Source organism: Synchiropus splendidus, chromosome 7 (assembly GCF_027744825.2).
Source record: "Synchiropus splendidus isolate RoL2022-P1 chromosome 7, RoL_Sspl_1.0, whole genome shotgun sequence".
NCBI classification, from domain to species: domain Eukaryota; kingdom Metazoa; phylum Chordata; class Actinopteri; order Syngnathiformes; family Callionymidae; genus Synchiropus; species Synchiropus splendidus.
The window spans coordinates 28099437-28124292 of record NC_071340.1 but is presented as its reverse complement, the minus strand read 5'-3'; the positions used below and the strand labels follow the sequence as shown (position 1 = coordinate 28124292).

Genomic DNA, 24856 nt, shown 5'->3' with positions numbered 1-24856 from the left:
ATCACCTGCGGCTCTATCCGTGTGTGACCTCCTGCACTTGCTCAGAATCCAATGAGATTGGGAGAAACGCATGAGAATCTATCATTTTCCAGCTGTGCTTCAGGATGTAAACACACCCTGGAAGAGTCTGGTTCAGTGCGTTGAGTGCCATTATTACTGGCGTCTGCAGATGTGAGGATAACCAAGAGTAACTTTTGAGAAGGATTGGCCAGGATGAGGATCAGCACCTTGACATTTGGTGGTTACCAGCAGAACAACTTCCATCTCTCCCCACTGAGCCCCAAAGTCAGCTATTCACGTGAGCTCAATGAGGTGGCTGCAAGGTGCGGGAGGGAGCCTTTTGACTGGTGGACCTATTAGAATTCAAAGGCATGGCCTGGATTTGTGTGGTGTCTTGTGCCTGCTGACCGCTGCAGCTGAAGCCTCCAGCTCTAGTGCAGTGAGACCACCACATTCCCTTGGTCCCTCACTCGTGAACAAGACGCCAAGTTACTTGTAATGATCACTAAGTTAACGCATGGTGATCCTAATCACCTATTCTCTGGAACGTATAGAAGAGAAATCCATGGCGCAAATGTGGCTCTCCGTCGTTCTTCTTGACGTCATGTGACGCCTGCACAAATGAACCGCCGACGAGTGTGTGCAAACACGGAAGTGGAGCAGGTGGGAGGGGCTGAAGGCCAGTCCAGCCAGCGCTACGACGACTGTCACGGTAAGATGCTCGCGGGGTGTCTCGCGCTCTTCCTTGTCTAATGTGGACTCCAGAGTGTGCTCCCGTCTGTTGGTGGCGTGTGAGAGCAGGCGGACAGATTAAGGGATTAAGGCTCCGTTAAGCTGCTGCTGAGAAGGTCGTGAGCTCGGTGCCCAGGAGACAGCCGCTAGCTTGTAGCCACGTCCGCTCACCTCGACGCAAACATGCAAGAATGGGCCAACCACTTATGCGTAAGTTGGTAGTCAGACGTGCAGTGGAGATGGGAGGCTAGACGCGTCTCAACGCATGGAACAGATCAACATCGCTGGCGAGACGCACACAGTTGGCTAGCCATGCTAGTTAGCATTAGCTGCATAAGTCGTCGCTCACACTCTCTGACTACGAAGGCTTTCTGACTTTCCAACGAAGTCAAAGCCATTCCAGCTTTGAGGAAGTTCCCGATAAAGCAGTGACTGGTGGTTTGGTGTCGTCCTTGTGTTAGCGCGGTCACTCTGACCCATTCAGTTGACGGAGACGAGTCGAGTGTTGAATGACACGCAGCTAGCGCCCGACGCTTTTCAGTGATGGTGACGCGTGGTGTCGGGCTGCGAGCTGTCAGGACTGCAGTCGGCTGGTCATGTCGCTGCCCTGCAACCGGGAGCTCCGGGACAAATGTCGCGGTCCTTGACGCCAGAACGACCCCACAGTCAGACGGAGTGTGTTGGCCAGCTGACCAGTCCACCGTCAACATGGTGGCACCTGGCCGGTGTCGGGTAGATGCATTTTCTTCGGACGACTGAGAACACGATTGTCACACACGTATGCACCAACGAGTTCACTCGAAACGCGATGGCGACGTTATGGCAGAGGCCACAGTCAGAATTGAAGTGGGTCTCTCACTCGTCTTTTGCTTCTCTGTGAATGAAGAATCGGGTTCCTCTTTTCATGATTTGTTTTTACATTCAATTAATTTGTCGACATTTCCAATTGGTTTTGAAGAGAAGCAGTTGTTCACATTGATTTCTAGTTTATATTCGTCTTTAAGTCTGTCCATTTTAAATGAGTATGTTATTGGTTGCCTCACATGAAGTGTTTTTTATGGGTTTATTTGAATTGCTTTGGTGGAGTTTGTTTCCTGTTCCTGCCCAGGTTTTCTCGGGGTACTCTGTTTTCAAAGCCTGAGGCATGCGTGCGTGAATGCTGTGTGTGCCCTGAGCGATGATGTCGCTGCTTGTTAACGGATGACCCCGTTGACGTATTGAGTAGTTGACTATAACGACTACTTGTTGCAGTCCTGGTCATGAGCGAGTTCCTGAAAAACATAAAAACAAAGACACTACATATAAGTGAACAATTTGTCAATGACAACTACTCTATCACTTCTTAATAACAGCGGTATGATTATTGCTCAAGTGAGCCCTGAAGTGTGACGACTAAAGACGAATGATCATTGGACTTTGTTGAACCTTATTTTACTCAAGTTGACTGCACTTGATGCTGACAAAGAGGATCAGCGTTCAGACAGGAGATGGGACTGGAACGTATTTGCCTGGTTGGACACTCGTTTCCATGCGCTTGCACTTCCAGTATATCCTGTTTTTCTTGAAAATCTCCAGGAGTTTCCTCTCAGGAAAATAGTTCACTGTGTGTCTGTTGCGGTTTTCAGGAGAATCGGCAATTTGGAGCCAAGATGACGGATTCCAAGTACTTCACCACTACCAAGAAAGGTAACAAATTCCTGAAGTAGTCTTAAGAATGATTTAGTATTGTAATGATGAGCGATAATAACTAAATCATCATTGTAGCAGACGTCTTTGCAGTTAGGCTTTTCTGTCTTCACCTGGGGCTACGTGTTAGTTTCATTAAATGTGAAGGCTATTCTATGTTGGTCGCCTATTTATCTATTGAAGACAAGTCTGAGGGATTTCACAGCTGCCCTCTCACTTGAGTGGCATCGTTTGCGAAATTATTCATTGTCATTACCTATCTGGTCCTATTTGATTCAATCAGGGACTTTTATTTTTTTCACTGAGGACATCCTGACCTGGTCTTGTAGGTGAGATATTTGAGCTCAAGGCCGAGCTCAACAGTGACAAGAAGGAGAAGAAGAAGGAAGCAGTTAAGAAAGTCATTGCCTCCATGACCGTTGGCAAGGATGTCAGGTAAGTCAGAGGGCTGATGTTTTAAACTGCCGCTGCTCACATCTGTTGCACTCCATTGCACACGTGTGTCTTCCTTCCTGCAGTGCCCTGTTCCCAGATGTTGTGAACTGCATGCAGACCGACAACTTGGAGCTGAAGAAGCTGGTTTACCTCTATCTGATGAATTATGCCAAGAGCCAGCCCGACATGGCCATCATGGCTGTCAACACTTTTGTTAAGGTACTGTAGGCAAGTCAAATGAAATGGATGCTCTGAGTCTGAACTTCTGGTAGATTTCTGGCTTAAGATGTTGCTTCACTTTGATGTTTCCCTCCTGCCCAGTTCTATTTATTTCACCACTGTGGATAATTCAATGTTCTCTTTTGTGCTTCATTATGAAGGCAGTATACTGAGCACCTCTAACAAGGTCAGAAACATTGTTGTGATTGATAATAGTATCAACATTTTTCTTAGGATTGTGAAGACCCGAACCCTCTCATCCGGGCCTTAGCAGTACGAACGATGGGCTGTATTCGTGTGGACAAGATCACAGAGTACCTCTGTGAGCCACTGCGGAAATGCTTGAAGGATGAAGACCCTTATGTGAGGAAGACCGCTGCTGTTTGTGTGGCAAAGCTTCATGATATCAATGCGCAATTGGTGGAGGATCAGGGTTTCCTTGATACTCTCAAAGACCTCATCTCTGACTCCAACCCCATGGTGGGTCTGACAGAAGAGCCTCACATTGCCAGTGTCTTGCCAGCATTTTCTTATCGGTGCCTCTCATCCGCAGGTTGTTGCAAATGCAGTGGCAGCACTGTCGGAGATCGCCGAGTCCCACCCGAACAGCAATCTGCTGGATCTGAACCCACAGACCATCAACAAGCTGCTGACAGCCCTGAACGAGTGCACAGAGTGGGGGCAGATTTTTATTCTTGACTGCCTGGCCAATTACACACCCCGTGATGACCGCGAATCTCAAAGGTTTAGAGCGCATCAACTAACCCCTGGAAACATTCTTTCTTTACTCACCCAAGTATCCATCTCTCAGCATCTGTGAGCGCGTCACTCCTCGACTCTCTCACGCCAACTCTGCGGTGGTGTTGTCTGCGGTTAAAGTCCTCATGAAGTTCATGGAGATGCTCCCCAAAGACTTGGACTACTACAGCACTCTGTTGAAGAAGCTGGCGCCTCCACTGGTCACACTTCTGTCTGCAGAGCCTGAACTGCAGTATGTGGCTCTGAGAAACATCAACCTCATTGTTCAGAGACGGTAATGAGACTTCTTTGTCCTGTGGAATAATTCTTGACCTGCAATAACGAACGCGCTTGTGTGAAACAGCCCCGAAATCCTGAAACACGAGATGAAGGTTTTCTTTGTCAAGTACAACGATCCAATCTATGTCAAACTGGAGAAGCTGGACATCATGATTCGTCTTGCATCTCAAGCCAACATCGCCCAGGTAATGCCATTCGCTGTTAAAACACCTATTGTGCTCTAATTTAAGCACTCATCAAGTCTTCATGTAGACCTGCCATGACTTCACCCCCATTTACATCATGACTGGAGAGGGTCTCTCCCACTGCAGGTTCTGGCTGAGCTGAAAGAGTATGCCACTGAGGTGGACGTGGACTTCGTCCGGAAGGCGGTCAGGGCGATTGGCCGCTGTGCCATCAAAGTAGAGGTGTGTGATGATTGTGGCTCTCTTTACTCAGTCTCTGTGTTTGTATGTAGAATGCAGCTACACCTTTTGAAACTCAAAGTATAAAACTTTTTCTACTGCTGTATTTTGGGAGAGTCATGCTCTCTCCTATTCACTTGTGATTATTGCAAGTCTTTTCGTATGTGTGACCGTTGTAATGGATCACGTCTACATGGTGAGCACACTGTTAATGAAGCGCTTTGAAGCATTGAGATGTGAGTTTCCTGTAGTCAGATTAGTTGTCTGTGTTTAATTCATCTTCTTCATCAGCAATCTGCAGAGCGCTGTGTCAGCACGCTGCTGGACCTTATCCAGACCAAAGTTAACTATGTGGTTCAGGAAGCTATTGTGGTGATCAAGGATATCTTCCGCAAGTATCCCAACAAGTAGGTTCCTTCTTCATCTTCAGCATACGGCTCTTAATCTTCTCTTCCTGTTCTGCCATTCCTTCCACAATAAACAGAGGGGATTTGAGGTGGAGTTTTGCGCCCTTCTTTCCAGGTATGAGAGTGTGATTGCCACTTTGTGCGAGAACCTGGATTCCCTGGATGAGCCAGAGGCTCGTGCTGCTATGATTTGGATTGTGGGAGAGTATGCTGAACGCATTGACAATGCGGATGAACTGCTGGAGAGCTTTTTGGAAGGCTTCCATGATGAAAGCACTCAGGTTTGTTGGTGACTGACTAAATATGTAAGCAATGATTGTGTTTGCTTTTGCCAAACATAACCAAGTGCTAATGCAGAGGAATAAAGAGAAGTGTTTACTCCTCTTATTATGATATGTTTCATGACTTATTTTCTCAAAAGAAAATAAATTGTGGAAGTCAATGCTGAGTCATTGCTGAGCGTCAACAAAAATGTGATTTATTTTTGGGAAGCAGAATATCATAGTAACTCGGCGTTAATCCAGGTTTTTAATACTCATTGCTTTTGTGTTCTTCAGGTGCAGTTGCAACTTCTCACTGCGATTGTGAAGCTGTTCCTGAAAAAGCCCACTGAGACCCAGGAGCTGGTGCAGCAGGTGCTAAGCCTGGCCACACAGGTGAGAGTCATTTACATGAATCAGAAGGGCGACACTGTGCATGTGGTTAAGTTAATAAGTCATGTCACGACGCAGAGGCCTCACCTGTCACGCAAAATGGGATTCACCACCAGCTCACAGGCGCAACATCTGTTCTCAGGAGTTTGCTTCCATCCATCATACAGTAGGAGTATGATGTCTGGTTGCATTGCAGCAGGGAACAACTTGCTTCACCTTTTGAAAGTCACTGTCAGCCAAGATGGGTTCTAATTATCTTTTTCAGGAGGACCTGTGTTGGCCAGCCTGTACTCTAGATGACTACATTAGGTTATGGAGATGGTGGGAAGCTGCTAACTGTGCAGCAGATGTTAGAGAGAGGGCGGGGGAAGATGAGAGTGCGGCAATCATGTCTGCCGTTGACATAGAAAATGATGCCACCAGGGGGTGGCCACGGCTACCCCATAAATCTCATGGCCACCCCACCCGCCAGCTTATAGCTTTTCATTTTGCTGTGCCACCCCAAGATTTTAAGTGGCCCCATTTGGACACCCCTATGAAGAATTTCTGTAGGCGCCACTGAAAGGAAGCAATTTCATTTGTAGTATGCACATTCCACTGCATGGGTCATGCTTTCATTCCAATGTTCTTGTATTTGTTTTTCCTCTTAAACTGTACTCATTTTGTGTTCCGTGGCTTGGTCGAATGACATTTGATGTCAGATCATGAATTTGATAACTTTCTTTTGTCCACAGGACTCTGACAATCCCGATCTGAGAGACCGCGGCTACATCTACTGGCGTCTGCTGTCCACTGATCCAGTGGCTGCAAAAGAGGTGGTTTTGGCCGAGAAACCTTTAATCTCTGAGGAGACAGATCTGATCGAGCCAACACTGCTGGAGGAACTCATCTGCCACATTGGTACTCTGGCCTCTGTCTACCACAAGCCCCCCAGTGCCTTTGTTGAGGGCAGCCGAGGCGTTCAGCACAAGAGACTTCCTGGCAGTGCTGGATCGTGAGTCACCCACCACTGTCTTGCTGATGACTGTTTTTCCTCAGTCATTTGTTATCCTCTTGCAGGTTGAGCTCACCACTAGACAGTGAGACTTTTTTGAGATTTTGCTGCAAACGTGTTTGATTACATTCTAAATATCCTCACCATTGTATGTACTTGCATTTTTAATACTAGTTCAAACTCGTCCATGGCCTATTTCAACATAATTCTTCCCTGGGTATTCAGCTCTCCATCTCATGTCAGTGTTTTTTTTTTCTTCTGTTTCATTCTTCCAGTGGGGAAAGTGTTGAGAGCCCGGACACTGGTTCTGCACCTGGTGTGACTGAGGCACCTCCTGCTGTCATCCCGTCTCAGGGAGACCTGCTGGGAGATTTGCTCAATTTGGACTTGACCCCTCCCGCCACAACTGGACCACCACCCCCAGTTTCTTCTGGCATGCAGTTGGGTGGCATGGACCTTCTCGGAGGAGGCCTGGACAGTTTGGTGAGATCCAGCGTTACATCAGTCTTTCTTCAAGGGTTTCATGAACTGTGTGTTTGTATTGCTCTTTCTTATTTCATTGCTCAGCACTTTGCCGCTACTTAACGTGCTCTCTCCTTTTAAATTTGACTTTCAAATGTCCTCCTTTTGTCTCTGCTGCTCCATCAGATGGGGGATGAATCTGAACCGGTAACTACATTAAGGCAGCGGGAACATTTATCATCTCCCAGAGCCTTTTGATGATTCATTTTTTGTTTCATTAGCTTAACACAACTTCATTCATCTTTATATTTTCATCATGTCAACAGCAAGGATGTCAAACAGATCCTGTCTCCCATCTAAACTCAGGCCTCTGTCTTTCATCTTTCAATCAGCCGCCCATTCCACTGCGGACGGACACTCAGTCTCCACAGTCCCCCTCGCCCCCTGTTGACAGCCCCACTGAGGTTGGTCCAGGGGGCTGATGAAACTTCCATTCCTGTTGTTTGCACCGTCCCCACATTGAAGTTGTTTGTTCATCCCTCCTGGCACAGTCTTTCAAATAGTCCCTGCTGAAAAGTTTCAGGCACAAAATGAACACCGAGTTTATCATCAAAATTTCAAAGACTAATCACCAAATCTATGTTGTTGAACCTGTGTGGATATTAAGAATACGTTCACTGCTTCCCTTTCTGCTTGCTGCTGTTAGTCTACCCCTCCTCACTTCAGTCCCACTTGTTGAGCCCCTTTTGCCCCGTCCACCTTTCTTCTCCATGTCGTCAAACAAATGACCATTGTTGCTTTCTTTACTTAGATTGGTGGAGACCTTGGTGGAGCTCCTGCTGTAAGTAGTTTTCTTGGCTGGGTGACCCATCACCTTGGGTCCATATTTACTCCTTCATGTTTTGACACACACAGATGCAGAGTGGCTTTGGGGCCCTTCCAGCTGTGGTGCCAGCTGCATTTGCGCCACCAGTAAGCGGCGGTTTGGATGATCTGTTTGATCTTGGCGGTGGAGTTGGCATGCCCATCGGAGCCTTTGTTCCCCCAAAAACGGTGCGGAAAAGTAACTGATCCGTTGAGGAGTCCGTCTCATATGGTCTTACATGTGTTGTTACCATATTTTCAGTAGCTCAGTGTGTCGAGTTAAGAGTTAAATTTAGACGAGGCTGTGTGAGCTCTGTCCAGCAAGTAGTACATGTGTTTTTGCAACGGATTGGGAGATGATGCATTTAATGACTACTCAGTTCATTGCAAAAGAGCATTGAGCATCATTGTTGGGGTTTGACATGTGGATCTCCTTCTCAAAAAAGTCTTCTAACTGAGCTCCCATTTTATTTATTTATTTTTTTTATTCCAGGTTTGGCTTCCGGCTATGAAAGCCAAGGGCCTTGAAATCTCCGGGACCTTTGCCCGCCGTGCTGGTGTCATCCAGATGGAGATGACTCTCACAAACAAGGCAATGAGCGTCATGACTGACTTTGCAATCCAGTTTAACAGAAACAGGTAACCAAGCAGAGTTTTTTTAGTAACTGGATTCATTCGGTTTCTTATTCTCTGTGTTGTTCCTCTGCAGCTTTGGTTTAGCTCCTGCTGGCCCACTACAGGTTCTCACTCCTGTCAGCCCGAACCAGAGCATCGAAGTGGCTCTTCCCCTTAACACTGTTGGACCAGTCATGAAGATGGAGCCCCTCAATAACTTGCAGGTATTTTGTCTTTTCAATGGAATATTCAATAGTGATGTCCCTATTTCCAAAGGTTGTATCTTGAAACTGGTTTCAGACAGTAGGAGTATAGTATAGTAAATTCACTCATCTAATTTGCATCTCATGATGTCACCGTGCAGTGGCCATAGTGAGTTACTTTTATAGATGTTCATCTAATCCACTGGTTCCCCCTCGCTCAAGCAACTGTCATGATGACTGCGCATTATTGTTGACGCTTACTGCAGGATTGTGAACTCACTAATGGGTCCACCAAGCACCAGTATCTTCACCCGTGGGTTCTACTGCGTCTGCCACCATTTCTGTGTTTTTTGCAGACCCGTTACTGCTGTTACAATAGGCAGCGTTTTGACCATGTATTGGCTCCAGTTTGTCGACTGTTGAACGGATTTGCTGCCATTATGCACAGAAACTGTCTCAATGAACGTCTGAACATCTTCATCCGAGTATGAAAACTCATCTTTAGAATCTGGGTCAGTCAAATTTGCTCTCATGTTACACTACTACTGCGTAGTTCCAATCTACCTTGACCAGATACACACTCCAAAATCTTTGGGAGAAAAACGCAATAAATGTTGCCCAGATTGAAGTTGGAGGTTTCTTTATCTCTGTCTGAAGCACTAACTGTATCAGGCTCCGTATCTGCAGACTGACTTGTTTAAATGGTGTGACGTTGCTTGTGGCAATATTTGGACTTTGGCACTAGATGGTTAAGGAGTTTGTGTCCAAGTGTAGCGGCACTTAAATTGACTTTAAATTGCAGCTTTCTATTTTTCTATTTCTAGATTTTCTAAAAGGGTTTTAAAAGAGTCACATGCTAAACATGAAAAGGAGCAGTATAGAATTGCTCATGTTTGATGAGAGCCCTTTTAACCAGGCCCAACGGTGACTAAAGGCAGCTGAAGGAAGGAGATAAGGGCCTCCAGAGGGATGGAAGAAGTAGTAGGAACATGCCACATGTGTCTTTGTTTTCCCTCCTCCCCGGCCTCTGCCGCTCTTGTGCTCCCACTGAGCCTGAGCCTGCTGTCTCAGTCGGTCCACCTCTATGTTCTGTGGAAATGTAAGCGCTTTTTTTTTTAGCCTTTTCACTGATAGTTTCTCTCAACACAGGCCTATTTCAATCAGTGTTTTGTTAAATGGCATACCAAATTGGAATTGCAAGGTTAAAAAGAAGATTCAATTCTGCCCTGATGTTTCAGTTCTCCACTCTCTGGCTACTTTGTGCTGACTCTCCTGCTTCACACTGAACTCAAGAACAAGTGATGTGAATTTACACATTTTGTGTATCAGAAGCAGGAACACATGGAAAGGCTTCATAAACATGCTCAAGTGTTGAATAAGTAGATTTGGTATACAGTAAAACAAAAGTAAAAACAAAACAATTCTGTTCAGATTCTCCCTACAGCTTGCTCCCATCGTGAGGACTGCAGATTTGCAGATTCCATTGTTTATTCTGGGTATAATCTGGCGGTGTTGCTGCCAGCCCCCATCACATCTAAAAATAAAGGCTGCGCTGTTTAATTATTCAGGAAGCGTCTCCTGTTGCCAAAATTCATTGTCCCTCTTTCAGCATGTTGTTGTTGCTCCGAGTCGATAAGGTCTGATCAGCCGTGTGTCAGTGTTCACTTTCCTTGCCAGGTCTTGCCTTTAGATCAAACCTTTCGATTGCAATTGACTTCCAAGTCATTTTCACTCCAAGTTCTAATGTAAAGCTGTGGCAATGTGGTTGAATTCCCTTGTATGAGGCGTGTACCGCGCGTCAGGGAAGAGTCATGGATGTAAATCCCCAGCTCAGTAGCCACAGCACGAGTGTTTCCCTTTCTGCAGAAAACACTTGAGCAGTAATTACTGGTGTATTTGCCCTCCTGTCATTTTCCCTGACTCGTCGTCTTCTGCTCCACTTGATGAAATGACTTGTGCAGGTGGCTGTTAAGAACAACATTGACGTCTTCTACTTCAGCTGCCAGTATCCCATCAGCATGTTGTTCGTGGAGGACGGGAAAATGGGTGAGGAGAGATCACTGCATTTCCTCGCTCTGTGAAGTCGTGTGACATGCATTTCTTCAGAATCATCCTTTCATCCACAGAGCGACAAGTGTTCCTGGCAACATGGAAAGACATTCCTAATGACAACGAGTCCCAGTTTCACATCAAAGACTGCCACCTGAACTCAGGTAGGAGGGTGTGCAGTCCCTGAGCGAGCGCACATCCGCCTCACTCCCTGTTTGCACCTGAGCCCTGAGTGCAGGCCTCATGGAGTCAGTTGCAGCGCTGGCCATGGTTGCTGTTTTATCTGTTTTATACGTTTTATCAACCTGCCATCGTGCTGTGGGCCACAGTGGGCACCATTGTTTCAGACGTTCATTGCTACCACAGCAGTGATGTTAAGCATCTTCTTATCGACTGACGTCACTTATGTTCTGTGTGGGTTTGAAACACTCCAGAGTGCGTGTCATGTGGCCAGCAGGCTCTTGGGCATCATGTAGTCCAGTCTTCCTCTGCTGATCAGACTGGCTTCTCTCAAGGTTGACGGGGTTCCTCACCCAGTCTTACAGGGAGAGTCGAGCCACTGCCGAGTCAACGTGTTCTGCCAGTCACTCGCCCACCCACATTCACATGATCTAAAGGTTTGCCTTCTCTGGTCACTCCACAGATGCAGCCTCTAACAAACTGCAGGGCAGCAATATCTTCACCATCGCCAAGAGAACAGTGGAGGGTCAGGACATGCTTTATCAGTCCATGAAACTCACCAACGGCATCTGGGTTCTGGCGGAACTGAGGGTGCAGGCCGGAAGCCCCAACTATACGGTGAGTCCACGATCAAGCAGAAAGGAAAGCGCTTGCCCGTGTTCTCTCAGCAGCTGAGCAATGGCATGCACTTTGTTATCTGTGGTAGCTTTGTTTTCATCAGCAAATATCTGATGCAGGTGGAGTGGGGCAGCTGATGCTTTGCTCTGCCTTCATGGTGCTCTGCCCTCCCAAATGATCTCCTCTCCACCAACTGCTGTGGGTTATTGTCCGGAGTCTGTCAGTACAAAGGCCTTTGTACGGTACATTGAACACTTGGCCCCGCGGCTGTGTTTCGTTTGTCTGAGCAACAGGACGATATGAAATGCTCCAGCTGCTCTCTGAGCCAGATTATTGTCATGGCCCATTGCCCCTCCCTGTGCAGAGTAACATTGGGCTTTACTAGGAATGAAGCTCTGCATGTTTCCTGCTTAGCAACTTCAAATACTTTCTGCAAAAGACATCAAACTCTAGCTTTTCTTGGATGATCTACAGGTTCAATGGAAGAGTAGACAAATGAGTCTGATGGAAATCGGAGCCCAGAAGAGAGCACAACAGTGGTGTTGATCAGGGAGGGAAGCTTGATCCGTCAGCAGGGCGGGTTTGGCCTTGCATCCAGGGACTGAGCCGTGATGACCCAGGAGGTTTGGGTGGAGAGGTGTGATATCTTGTTCTCTGCTTGTCTTTCATAGCTGAAGCAGTTTGTGTCTGCTTCTTTTCACCATCTCAGGTTGGCCTGTTGTGGCATTGTAATTCCACAACACCTGCACTGTTGTCAGTCAAGGTCACATGACCTGCTTCATTTTCCAAACGCCTGCCTTGAAATCTCAACCAGGAACTACTCTTAGGTGCTGACATCCGTGAGCCAGTCCTCCTGCTCCTTCCTGGACTCTCAGCATCAACCTCCAGCACCGTTGAGTCAGAGCCTGTTTAGTTCCTGGAGCGCCAGCTGAGAAAGTCACCCAGCTCAGCCGCATCCACCTGCCGCTTGTGTCCATCATGTGAAGCTTAAGTTCTGTTCCCTGTCAAGATATTTGCACTGTGTTGAGTCCAGAAGTTTTATTTCAGCAAACCGTCCATGAGTCATTGACTTGAGAAATCCCAGCTCAGTGATGGTCGTGGGTGAGGCCCCTTGCCAGCCTCTCCAGCAGTGGGTTGTGATGCATCACCGGCCCCTCCCTCCACTGCTCGCTCGCCGCGTTACAGCTGGCACAGCACTTTGGGGAGGACACTATTTTTAGATCCAGCGTATCAGAGGCCTGCTGCGTGTGTTCCACTCTTCCACGCGTCTTTGGCTGTTTGGGTGTCTCTGCCCTCTGCTGAGTCAGATGCCATGTTTGGAACTGAACTTCTCAGAAGTCACATGACGCCTGGCCTTGTTGGCAGTAATCTGGTTTGGTGTGGGATGGAGGTCGGGTGATAGAGCGTCTAGTTCAAGTCACGAAGGCCGAGGTTGGTTTGTGATTGGTTGTCCCCTCAGAGCTTGTTCCCTCGGTGTCCCCTCGGTGCTTGTTCCCTCAGTGTCCCCTCGGTGCTTGTCCCCTCGGTGCTTGTTCCCTCGGTGTCTCCTCGGTGCTTGTCCCCTCGGTGTCTCCTCGGTGCTTGTCCCCTCAGTGCTTGTTCCCTCAGTGTCCCCTCGGTGCTTGTTCCCTCAGTGTCCCCTCGGTGCTTGTCCCTCAGTGCTTGTTCCCTCGGTGTCCCCTCAGTGCTTGTCCCCTCAGTGCTTGTTCCCTCAGTGTCCCCTCGGTGGAAGCACTCCACAGACCTCCACTGCAGCGCTTGTCTTCCACACAGGGACTGAAACTGGACGGGTCTCGTTTCCTTCTTCAGACCATATCTGGGCGGAGTCATTTCTGAAGCGTGAAAGCTCCTTGTCTGGCACTTGGTCGCCTTGTTCCTCAGGACGGGGGTGACTGGGCTTACAGCCCACATCATTTATCTTCTGGGGAAATATTTTTCTCGCACTTCCTTGTTCCCCACTTCAATTCTCCATCCCCTGTGGTGCACCTCTCATTTCCTTTATTCACTACCAACCCCTCTTTCTTTTCTTCCCTTCCTCATTCACCTTCTCCTCTTGTCTATCACTTGCGGAGTCCATGTTCAATTCAGGGCACAATGTACCAATCAAACGGAAGTGTGTGTCGATGCGGTCTGAGCCCCTGTTTGACCTTGTCACGTGACCTTGTCTGCCGTGCAGGTCTCCCTGAAGTGCAGAGCTCCAGAGGTGTCCCAGTGTGTGTACCAGAGCTACGAGGCAGCGCTGAAGAACTGAGCGTCTGCAGACCCACCACCACATCCTCAACGCGCGCCACAAGGACGTGCCCAACAGCCGCCCATCGATTTTTAGAATCAGCAGCTGGCTCCTCTCTGTCGTCATATTTATTTTTGTCAGTTACAGTGCTGCGTACATCAGGAAGTGTTAAGAGGACGTCCGCAGCTGAGAGTGGCGTGTGCTTGACCTTTGTCTTCTCCCTCTCCGTCCTCTCCGGGTGGCTTCACAGGCAGGAGCAGCTTCATCCCTGTCATTCCAGCCAGTGCCGTGTGCTGTGTGTCCAGCGCAGAGAAATCGGTTTGAAAATGATAGAGTTATTAAAAAGTGGATATTAGCTGCTTTGCTGTGTTCCGTTTCCCAACGATGTCTCCGATTCGGGATGAAGAGACGGTCAGAAGGTGACCGTAGTGATGCATGGCTCCTGTAGAGGGCGCCGCTGCTCTGCTCTGATCGCGCGCGCGAACCTTGAGGGGTTTCCAGGAGGCGCTGTTGTGAAGAGCCACTCTGGATCGATGGCTGTGCTCGCCTGCAGCGCGGGGTCGTCTCCCGCGATCTGCACTCCGTGTGGAATCATGGATGCGCTGCTCGCACGCACGCACGCGGACTGCATGTGTGGCCCGTGTGATTAACGTGCAGCGTATGTGAGCGCTGCGCTTCGGCGCGATCCTATTGGCCGAGCAGAGAAGGAGGGCTCGTGATGACAGAGGCGGCGCACAGTCGCTCTTCAGCAGGCGGAGACCCGCATCCTCGCGCGCGCCGCTTGTCAGCAGTCTCCCGCAAATGGCTCCACGTTAGACGCCGCTCTGCATGGGTCCACCCCTCTCCCCTCCTGCTCCCCGGGATCTGATCTGCCACCGGTTTGCGCCACTTTGGTTCCCCGCACGTGGAGCGCGTCTGGACCGGGCGGCCGGGCTTGATGATGGAGGAGCTGGTGCGGAGACGCGGGGCTCCTCCGCAAGGACACTGAGCATGGCCGAGTGCAGGACTCCGTGGATCCGCCCGCTGGGCCGCAGATGCGCGGTGCAAGTTGAAGCCTCCTGTCCGTCGGCGTGAGAGTCCGAGCGTCGCCTGCGAGGACGCTGTCCATGGTGCTGAGGCGGAGCTCCAGGGATGGTGGAGACGCTGAGCATCGCGGTGATCGGAGCTCCCGCAGTGGGCAAAACTTCTGTCATCCGCCAGTTCATCTACAACGACTTCTCGGAGGTCTACTCGCCCACCAGGAGCAGGTATGTCTACAGACCCGCGGTCATCCTCAACGGCAGCATGTACGAGCTGAAGGTCCTGGACGTCCCGCCGATCTCCGCCTTCCCCTCCAGCTCCAGCCAGGTGAGAGCCGCACTCGCCTCACCGGAGGTCACGTGTGTTTCGGTGTCAAATCGCCAGTCCACTTGTTACCATGGAGACTCGACACGCGTGAAAGGGATGCCCACACTAGACACGCGGCGTGCTGTCGGGACACGGATGGACGACCCTCGCGCGGATGAGACACAACACAACACATCAGCAACACTTACAGCTGGTGTTCGGCGGCCGCGTCTGTGTATGTCACGCACCCGTCCGCACACGTCACCGCGTCTCCACTGCAACACACAAGACCCGCGAGGGGCCGTCGAAATACGCGCACACAGCACGCACCAACTTTTGTCCAACTGAACAAATGACTGGCGCACATCCAACACTCCAGAAGTCAACAACAACACACTCCGTTTCACCTGCCCAGAGGGCGCTCGACACGCGCCTCCGAAGCAGACGCGTTGCGTTCGCTCGCAGAAGTCGCGCGGTGAGACGTCACGTGCTCATGAGAGTCCTCAGGTCACGTGTCGCTACTTGCTCGCTTAAGGTTCCAGAGCTGCGCAGACCGGCTGGTCGACGCGACGCGGTCACGTGATCAGAGCTGCGCGTGGGCACCGCCGGGGTACACGCGGCTCTGCCTCAGGCCTCCACTGGCTGCTGGCCCATGGACTGGGTTTGGGAGACGTCACCTCGTCATGGCATCGCAGCCCCGGTGGAGCCCTCCAGTCAACAGGAACCGCCGGTCACGGACCACTGTCTTGGACGCATGGAAAAGACTGTGAATGAAGAAGAGGCGCAGCTGGTGACGCTGGACCTGAAGAATGCGCGTGTCTTGGCTTGGACGGATGAAGAGCTTTGCTCGAGGTGCGTGTCTCCTGAGTTACTGTTACTGAGTCTGGATCCCAGCGGAGGCTCGTGCGCAGCGTGAGCGCACACTCGCTTTCTGTCTTCTGCGGGGCGCCGTAGCGAGGCGGCCTGGGTCTTCCTCAGGAGACGCTGTCTCGCAGTTCCCCGTCTGACCAGCAGGAGGCTCCTCAGCCACATGCCCCGCCCCCTTCTTCTCAGTGGAGACGATCACGTGCGACGTTTGCAGGAAAAAGCGCTGGTGAAGACCGAGAGCGGCTCACGAGGAGCCACTTTGGGCTTCTTTTTTGGGAGACGTCCCACATGGAGCTCGCAGGTCTTTCAGCGTAGGTTTTCAAGCAGACGTCGTCGTTTGCCCTGTGTAGCGGCCACGCGTGTCCCACCTGCCGCGGAGTGATGACGTCACATCCGGCATATGCCATCTCTCGTCGAGGCGCTTCCTCCCACATGCGTAGCATTTATTTCCACAAGAACCCGTACGTGTCGGCCAATCACGACGCGTCTTTCGGCTTACGCGGAAGTGGTCGGAGCGATTTGGTCAGGGCTGAAAACTCCGTCAGAGATGCATGGTTTCCCTGGCAAATGAATGAAGTGTATCCGGAGGTGTACGAGTGCTGACTGTGACTGGCGGCGACTGTGATTTCTTGCTCGATATTAAGGGTGTTGCCGCGCTGCTGGAGCCTCAGGAAGAGAAGACGTCAGCTTTACAGGAAATACTTCAGCAGATCACTCTCCATGAGGTTTCATGAGGTGCCTTTGTTATGAGGGTGTAATGTCGTCCGTAATGGGACAGAGAACCAGTCAGTCTGCAGGCTGGGTCAGGTGCAGTGACCTTGTCTGTGTACATGAACTCAAGTATTAAATCACACTTGACATGCCACTGGAATGATTAGGAGTTCAAATATAACAAGATATTTGTCATGACAACAACATGGATTGAGAAAGGAAAAATGACCAGCTTTCAATATGATAGTGACTTTTCTTTTAGAGGGAAAAGAAATAAATAAATGAGCAGAATATAAAGTAAAAGTAGTGTCATGGCTAAACGTGCACGCACGCACGCACGCGCGCGCGCGCGTTTCTTTCCGTGGCTGGTGCCAGGGCAGTAGCCAGGAAGTGCAGTGCTTCAGTTCCAAGTGTTGGCCTTGAAGCAGACCTGTTGTTGTGTGATGTCAGCCATGTTTTTGCTGACGCAGCTGCGCCTGCCTGCTGCTGAGTGTTCCTCCAATCGTGTCGCAGCAGAGCTGGACCTTTGTGGTCGGTGATGCCGGGGTTTTCACCGCAGGAGGCCCAATGACTTTGTTGTGCTTTGAGCGTCCACGACACCGTGCGGCCGGACCACGTGGTCAACACCATATTTCTCACGCAGGACATCGGAAGGAGGCGCGGCTGGCATCGCTGCTGTGGGAGCTCAGAGGTTTGACGGCCGGCGGCATCACATGCTGCCTGTCCTGGTGGACTCCTCTTCTTTGCTTTTCCTCACCTAATATTGCTCCACACAAGTGAGCGACGCTTCATCTGAGCACGCCACTCTCCCTCTGCGGACAGGAGGCTCATCTTCTCTGAAGGTTGGGATGGTTGCCAGAGGACGCTGCTTGGCTGCAGCCAGCGCAGCAGAGAGAGAGGGAAGAGGTGGGCAGTGCATGGTGTGGCTCTTATGAGGACCCACTCAAGCAAAGTTGGCCGACACGGGAAGTGCACGTCCGAGCCTCGTGGGGTCAGAGGGTTGAAGGTGTTCAGGTTCAAATCAGGCCAAGGTGAAATGGGTATGAGGAGGAAGTGGCTCGGCACTGCAGATGATGGGGTCAAGAGGTCGAGCTGAGGATTGACAGGGCTCTGGCAGCTGTAGCTTTGACTCTTGAAGCAAGATCCAGCCCAGGACCTGCAAGTCCCGGCCGGACGCTCAGGTGCCGGCATGGTTCAGCGCCCTGTTGATGGCGTGTGTGAATGCGTGCTAGCATTTTCAGGTGAGGGGAGCAGGTGCGAGGAGGCCCAGGTGGCGTAGAGTCTCGGCCGTAGAACAGGAGTGAGGAGAGACGGGTCAGAGGAAGAGTCTCCCACCCTCTGAGTCGAGCTGGCCATGCCATCAAGAGACGCCCTGAGAAGCCTGGTCCTCAGAGCGCAGAGGAGATGCTTGCTGTGTCCGAGACGCGGGTGCATCCCGGCTGACCTTCACAGTCTTCTCTGTGCAGTGGTGGGCACGTCCCAGGGACAGGTTGGAGTCCGGCCTGAGTGATGGCCTGGCCGCGGGGGGATGTGACGGCTCGCGTGGCCAGCGACGACGACGACGACTTCTTCTTCTTCTTCTTCCTCTTCCTCTTCCTCTTCTTCTTCCTCCTCCTCCTCCTCCTCCTCCTCCTCGGCCTATTGATGGCCACAGCTTGCTCCGAACTGCGGTTGTCATGGCAACATGCCGTGTTTGGCCGCAGATGAGTGGACGCTGACACTTGACAAATGGACGTCGCTCCTGCTGCTCCTCTTGTCTGGTCTGGGAGAGATGGAGTTTTGCAGCCCCTCCTCCGCCGGGCTGACAGAGAGACCAGAAGACAAGGTGCTATTTTTAGCTCCGCAGGGATGAGCGGTGCGGGTCGGCGATGACAGGAGGCTGAGCTGATGTGCTGTGTCATCAAATGCAACCTGACCGACGAGAGAGCGATGGGGTCCTCCACTCCTCCGTCACTGCGACTGGAGCAGCGGTGCCGCTCGGCCACAGCGGAGGACGTGAATCATCTGGATGGTTCGATCCGTTCGGAGCCTCAGAATACGAAACAGCCGGCTGATGTTCCGGGAGTGGTCAACTGCTGATCGACACACGCCGTCCTTTCACCGACTGAGTGTTTTGAAAACTGTGAACTGAAGTGTCACATGACACGTGCCTCCACGTCCCTGTGTCATTAGCATCGTTCTTCAAGTCAGAGCAGAATTTCGGAGTGGTGCAGGACATGTGTGCCAGGTGCGAGACGGTGGTGAGGTGAGCTGCAGGTGGAGGTGGGGCTGCACCAAGGCTCAGCTCTGAGTCCCTTCTTGTTGCCGTGGTGATGGACAGGTTGACAGTTGAGACCAGACAAGAAGCCCCTTGGACCATGATGTTTGCAGATGACACTGTGATCTGTGGTGAGAGCAGGGAGCCAGTGGAAGATCAGCTAGAGAGGTGGAGGTCTGCCTTAGAAAGGAGAGGAGTGAAGGTCAGGAGTGGACAGGTGAAGCTACAGGATGCAGAGATAAAGAAGGTGGGAGGTATGAAGTGCTGAGGCTCAACTGCCCAGGGCCATGGAGAGTGTGAAGAAGCAGGTGCAGGCAGGATGGAATCACTGGAGAAAAGTCTCAGGTGTGATGTGGGACAAAAGGATGAAAGGGACGGTGTCCAAAAGGCTGGTGAGGCCAGCAACGTTGTATGGTTTGGAAACAGTGGAAAACAAGTTGGAACGACATGTCATTTCTACGAACATCTCTGTCAGCTGTCCATCTTCAGAAAATGTTCTTCGTCACGGGCGACTCAAGAGGGGCCTGCTCATGAAGAAGAAGCCACCTGCGAGCTCGCTGCTCCAAACGGCTGCTGACTTGTGAGAGACGTGTGTTTTTGAAACCATGGTAGAGCAGTGATGGAGAGAAGAGGCGAGTCCCTCACTCTGCTGACTCACCCTGCTCCATGCAGTCTCCCGTTGAGTCAGTATGAAAGGAGGCCTGAGCTCTCATCCATGCTGTGCTCCGGGTTCCTCTCAATGTTCAGTTGGTGCCGACAGGATGTTGCTTCCTTCTCTCCCGATGTTGCTTCTCTTCCTGACTTCCTGACCGAGACTCAACACGGTCTCAGGTGTGACTGTGGAGTGGCTGAGGGCGAAGAGCTTAGAAACCTGAAGGCCACAGAGGAAGCGTCCCGCAGCCTTCCCGAGGTGTGGTGCGGTCAAGCAGCGAGCCCAGGTGGCGGCTGCTGGCTTCTGTCATTCCCCAGTGCCGTCCCTGAAGCTCAGGTGCTGCCGGCGGACCTGACACATGTGATGAGGCTGACTCAACCGCCTGAATCAGGCTATCATTACGGATGAGAGAAGAGCGTTTGTATTCCCTTCCTGGCTGCCTGCAGGTGTCCGCTCGTCGCCGCCACTGTGTCCTTGCTCCTGCAGCACTCGGGCCCAGCTAACTGCCGGCCGCTCGCGCTGGTTTACGAGAGCCCTGGAAAATGAAGGGCACACAGAGCCTTCATTGACTTCGACCTTTGCTGGATCCTGCTGCAGAAGAGCTGTGTGTGGACCCGTGGCGCGTCCCGCCTATTATGAAACCACTTCATGTTGTGTTAAGTTCACTCGTTCAGGGAAGGAGGGGGCTCATTGAGAGCACCAGGAGCAGTCGCCCCACTGACCAGCAGGGGGCCGCAACCACACCAGGCAAACTAAGGAAATGGAACAGCAAGTCACTGATGGTTAACACTGATGATGGTGACTTCATGTGGTTTTTTTATTGACCCCATCAGCAGTTGCATTGCATTATGGGGGACGAGTGGTCGCGACTTGTCCAACACTGAACGTCCGGCCGTCTCCAGCACTGAACTGCCACATTTGAAGTCGCATCAACATCATTCGTAGATGTGAGGAGGTGGGAGAGTTCATCCAGCAACGGCAGATGCAAAGACTCAGAAGGAGCGTGAGTGAGTAGAAGCGAGGGGACTCTCACTGAGGCGTGTCTGACCAGCACGATCGCTTGTTTTGTTGCTTTAGTGGGAAAAAAGTGGGGGGAAAACTTTCCGTCTAAATGAGGAGAAAATACTACTTATAAGAAACGAATCTAAAGGATATAAAAAAATGTGTGTTTTTTTTAACTACATAAAACTCTCAGGCTCCTTTCTCCCCCACATCCAGTCTCAACCTGAACCCTCGTCAGCTCCGTCTCATCACAGTCTCCGCTCCGGTTGGTTCCCATCATAACTGGTCTGTGACAGAGCACCTGTTCCTCACTGACACTGGAGCATCACCATGAACGCTCTCTTGAGCTCCTGGACCTTTGCGCGTCCCCAACCACGTGACTGTTTGTGTTTGGCCCGACTTCCATCCTGTATAACCACAGTCGTGTGCACGTGCCTGTCAGTCCTGACAACACGATGGTACGAAGAAAAGGAGACACACCTCAGTCCCGGTGCATTGAGAAGGCCTGGGGGGTGGTGCTCATGGGGGCCTGTTTTCACTGGGCTGCGATGAAACCGAGCCTTTTCACTCTGCTTCAGAACCATTCAGGCACAGGTAACTCCATGCCCTGACATGAGAGCTGAACGTGCCGAGTCATCCGGCACCAGGCATCTTTGAAAGAAAAAGGTCTGTCGTGGTGTCACATCAGCGGGAGGTGGCAGGCTACTTGGTGCTCTCCACGCTTCAGTCACCAGGATGGCAGTCATGCTGACGGCTCTGCTGTTCCTCAGGAGTGGCTGGACCTGCGCTGCAGAGGGGTCCGCAACGCCAACGCCTACATCCTGGTCTACGACATCTGCTGCGTGGAGAGCTTTGAGTACGTCAAGATGATCCGACAGCAGATCGTGGAACAAAGGTAGGAGCCGTGACCTGCCCACCGGCATGACGCCTGTGCTTGAACCACATCAGAGATGATCTACCTCCGAGTGCCGTCATCTGTGTCGTCAGCACGGACACCGTCACACGCTCGCGACAGCTGAGATAAGACGCGTTTGAATCCCACACACACCTGGCAAGAGTGGATTCTGTCCAAAGAGCCATCCATCCATTTCCTTCTGCTCATCCGTAGCCGGGTGGCAGAGGCAGCGTCCCTGCCCCGCTTCAGAGGGGCACCTTGAAAACCACCTCAGCCGCCGGTGATAGTTTGGCCTGTTAAGTCCAGTCATGTTCAGCAGAGTATTTTGGTCTGCTTTCTTGTCCCTGAAGTTTCTACCACAGTGTCTTCCACTGTTTTGATTCATTCATTCAGATAGATTTTTTGTAAAATGCCATTTTTTTCCACACTAAGAATCACCTTTTCATTTACTCTCTATACCCCTCTCCCACCTATTTCCTTATTCTTGTTATTATTGTGTAATAATAACAAGAATAATTATTGACAAATAGACTGCTTAATGATACTTTACTTTTATTCATCCATGGACCATGATGGTGTGTGCACCCCATGAAGCCACACCCTCTGAAACACACACAAACATTCTGCTAGTTCCAACATTTCTCCGGACAATATTTGATGTCGTAGCGGACGCACCCAGTCTCCCGCCACTCTATAATGTGGCCCAGGCCTGGCCAACCCGCGGCTCCCGAGCCACATGCGGCTCTTCACCAAACTTTGTCAGGCCCTCAACTAGACGTATGTTTCAGCTGTTATTCACTGTTGTGTATTTCAGTGGAGTGAAGATGAGAGGCTCCAGTCTGCAGCGTCGCTCACACCCACAGACCGGGGCCTCATGTTATCGCTGGCAGGAGCCACGTAAAACAATATACACAAGTCAAATAAATGGTGCACACATTTCTATCTGCGTCGCTTGATGTTTCCAGGTGGATCAGGGTCAAAAGTATGAATTTGAAAAAGACATGCACCAGAGACCTGCGCTGGACGCCAACCGTCAACCTTGTGACACACAGGGAGGAGCTTTAGCCGCTATGCTGACGCTCAGTCACGTGACCCGCTGTTCAGGTTGAGCCTTACGACCTGACATATCTGTAGGACGTGGCTCTTTTCAGCAACAAAGTAAAACAATGTGGCTCTTAGCCTCTGACTGCTTGGCCACCGCTGATGTAGCCCACCAGGGAATGTGACTGGCCAGTCCCATCCTGGTCCTGGTCCTGGTCCTGGTCCAGATGTGTGGCTGGGGACTTCACTTCATCCAAGTGTCAGAACACGCTCACAGCGTACATCTGCAACGACGTAGATTCGGTGCACAGTGGGCATGCAAGAGGGAAGTCAGCTGGAGAGGGCCGTCACAGGCCCCTGATCCAAGCTATGGCTGGCTGAGATTTGCCACTTGCCATGAGGCAGGCCTTCCCAAACCCATGTCTGTCACATGGGTCAGCTCATTTGTCAGTAGTCTGCTGGAGGCGTGATCACACAACAGGGCCAGCCAGAGTGGGTGCAGAGTGGAGGGAGGCCCCGGGAGCCTGGCAGATCTCATCCTCCACTCCACCCACTCAGGAGACGCCGCACGTGCCCAGTCCAACGTCTTTGTGTTTGCTCTGGCAGGGAAGGCGGCGGCGGCAGCAGCAGCAGCAGCGAGGTGCCCATCCTGGTGGTGGGCAACAAGCGGGACCTGCAGCGCCAGCGCTTCATGCCACGCAGGGCCGTGTCCGTCCTGGTGAAGAAGACGTGGAAGTGTGGATATGTGGAGTGCTCGGCCAAGTTCAACTGGCACGTGGTCCTGCTCTTCAAAGAGCTGCTGGGCATCGCCGTGGCCAGGGGGATGCGGCAGAACCACACGTCCATTCGTCTGCAGGGGGCACTACAGAGAAATCGCTGCTCCCTCATGTGACCCGCACAGAGCCCTCCGCGCCCAAGAGTGGAGCACTTTTTTTTTTTTTTTTTATCACAATGGCTGGAACAAAACAACCCAGTGGCCTCCTGCTTTACTGAGCTAATTCTTCTCAAAATGAGGTTTATCACATGCTGCGCTGTATCAGACATTAAACTTGGACATCCAACAACCTGTGGATGACTGGCGACACAAGGCACAACGTAGGGCAGGAAAACCAGGGAGACCAAGGAAGGGTTTCCCTCCCGTCCCCTCTGTTACCTGACCATGGGTTTGTCATGCAGCTTTAGTTGAGTCTGTCCAGTGTGAGACTTGATGCGGAGAGGCAGCAATACCAACTGGTCTTCCTTCCCATTTCCACTTCCACCACATGTTTAGTCCTAAAAAAAAAAAGAAAGATAGAGGTCTTAGACGGATACGTGTGGGCTTCTTAACCTCGGTCGGTGGCCCCGCCCACACGTGCTCCTGTGTCTGTTGGTGAGCAGAACCTTCCACCCAGGAGCTGTGGCCCGGCACCAGGCTGCAGAGACACAGCGGGGTCAGGAGAGAGTGCTGGTCAAGCTTGGAAGAAAGATGCAGCAATAAAAGCCGCCGAAAATAAGAAGCCTCATCGACCACATTTCTCGACTCAAGCTAGGGCTGACACTTGCGCAGGGAACATTTGCAAGGCTTTTTCCACAGCTGGTTCCAGTGGCGAGAGCCAACACCTGCGCTAGTGTTACATGCTTGATGACGCGGTGCTCGGCGAGAGGAGCAGACGTCATGTACATAGGACGGACTCGCAGTAAGTGGCGTGCATGTGTCTGTAGGTTTAGAGCCAGAGGGTCAAGGTCCAATTGCACTGACCATGTGACGTGCTTGACTTTGGTGTGTGTGTCGTAGCGCTGTTTTCCTGCTCTGAGGAGCGGCTGAGCGAATGTGTGAGAAGATGATGTGATGTTGCCGAGGTACAAAAGAACAAAAGACATATGTAGCAGGACGAGCAACACGTGTGTAGCATGGACTCTCCTCCATTTGCCTCCGTGTGTTTTCCATTTAAAAGGGCTACAGTTGTTATTTTTCCAAACCAGAAGCGTCAGTGTTCTTATTTTCCTGTGTTAGTGCTGTGGTTGGTTTGTTTTGTTTCTGAAGACTAATTAAATGCATTTGAGAACAGAGCTGTGGCTTTCCAAAACCCGTTCAGCACCGGTGAGCAACTCGGCGCCAAGAATCGGGGGACTGGAACTCGGTCGGTCGGTCGGTCGGTCGGTCAGGAAGTCCAGGTCCAGGGAAGGTTGCTGTTTAGTGACAGAGCCGTTTCCAACCTCAACTCGTGCCCAGCAGATCAGCAGGTTACAACAGCAGGTGCCAACGATGCGCTCGACAGACACTATATCTGACCTGCTTCTATCTTGGTTGGACCAGTTCCTTCTTAAGCCTTAATC

At 51.1% G+C, this 24856-nt stretch overlaps 2 protein-coding genes across 5 annotated transcripts; both read left to right on the top strand.

The window, feature by feature from the left end:
- The first annotated feature begins 615 nt into the window (after positions 1-615).
- Positions 616-14131, top strand: ap1b1 (adaptor related protein complex 1 subunit beta 1). Of its 4 annotated transcripts, none has more exons than XM_053870091.1 (24): positions 616-712; positions 2358-2418; positions 2748-2853; positions 2937-3072; positions 3307-3552; positions 3626-3816; positions 3884-4105; positions 4175-4295; positions 4422-4517; positions 4806-4921; positions 5037-5202; positions 5479-5577; positions 6309-6568; positions 6844-7051; positions 7217-7237; positions 7423-7494; positions 7842-7871; positions 7946-8083; positions 8388-8533; positions 8604-8733; positions 10674-10758; positions 10839-10925; positions 11405-11559; positions 13736-14131. In XM_053870091.1, exons 2-24 carry the CDS (start codon positions 2382-2384, stop codon positions 13808-13810), a joined length of 2943 nt encoding a protein of 980 aa, XP_053726066.1. In that variant the 5' UTR covers positions 616-712; positions 2358-2381; the 3' UTR covers positions 13811-14131. The 4 variants fall into 4 exon arrangements, with proteins under 4 accessions (XP_053726066.1, XP_053726065.1, XP_053726067.1 ...); XM_053870090.1 differs by lacking the exon at positions 616-712 and adding an exon at positions 775-942; XM_053870092.1 differs by lacking the exons at positions 616-712; positions 7423-7494 and adding an exon at positions 775-942.
- Positions 14132-14296: 165 nt separating this feature from the next.
- On the top strand, positions 14297-24775 carry rasl10a (RAS-like, family 10, member A). Its single transcript, XM_053870109.1, has 3 exons — positions 14297-15136; positions 21375-21499; positions 23147-24775. Exons 1-3 carry the CDS (start codon positions 14921-14923, stop codon positions 23430-23432), a joined length of 627 nt encoding a protein of 208 aa, XP_053726084.1. The 5' UTR covers positions 14297-14920; the 3' UTR covers positions 23433-24775.
- Positions 24776-24856: the final 81 nt, after the last annotated feature.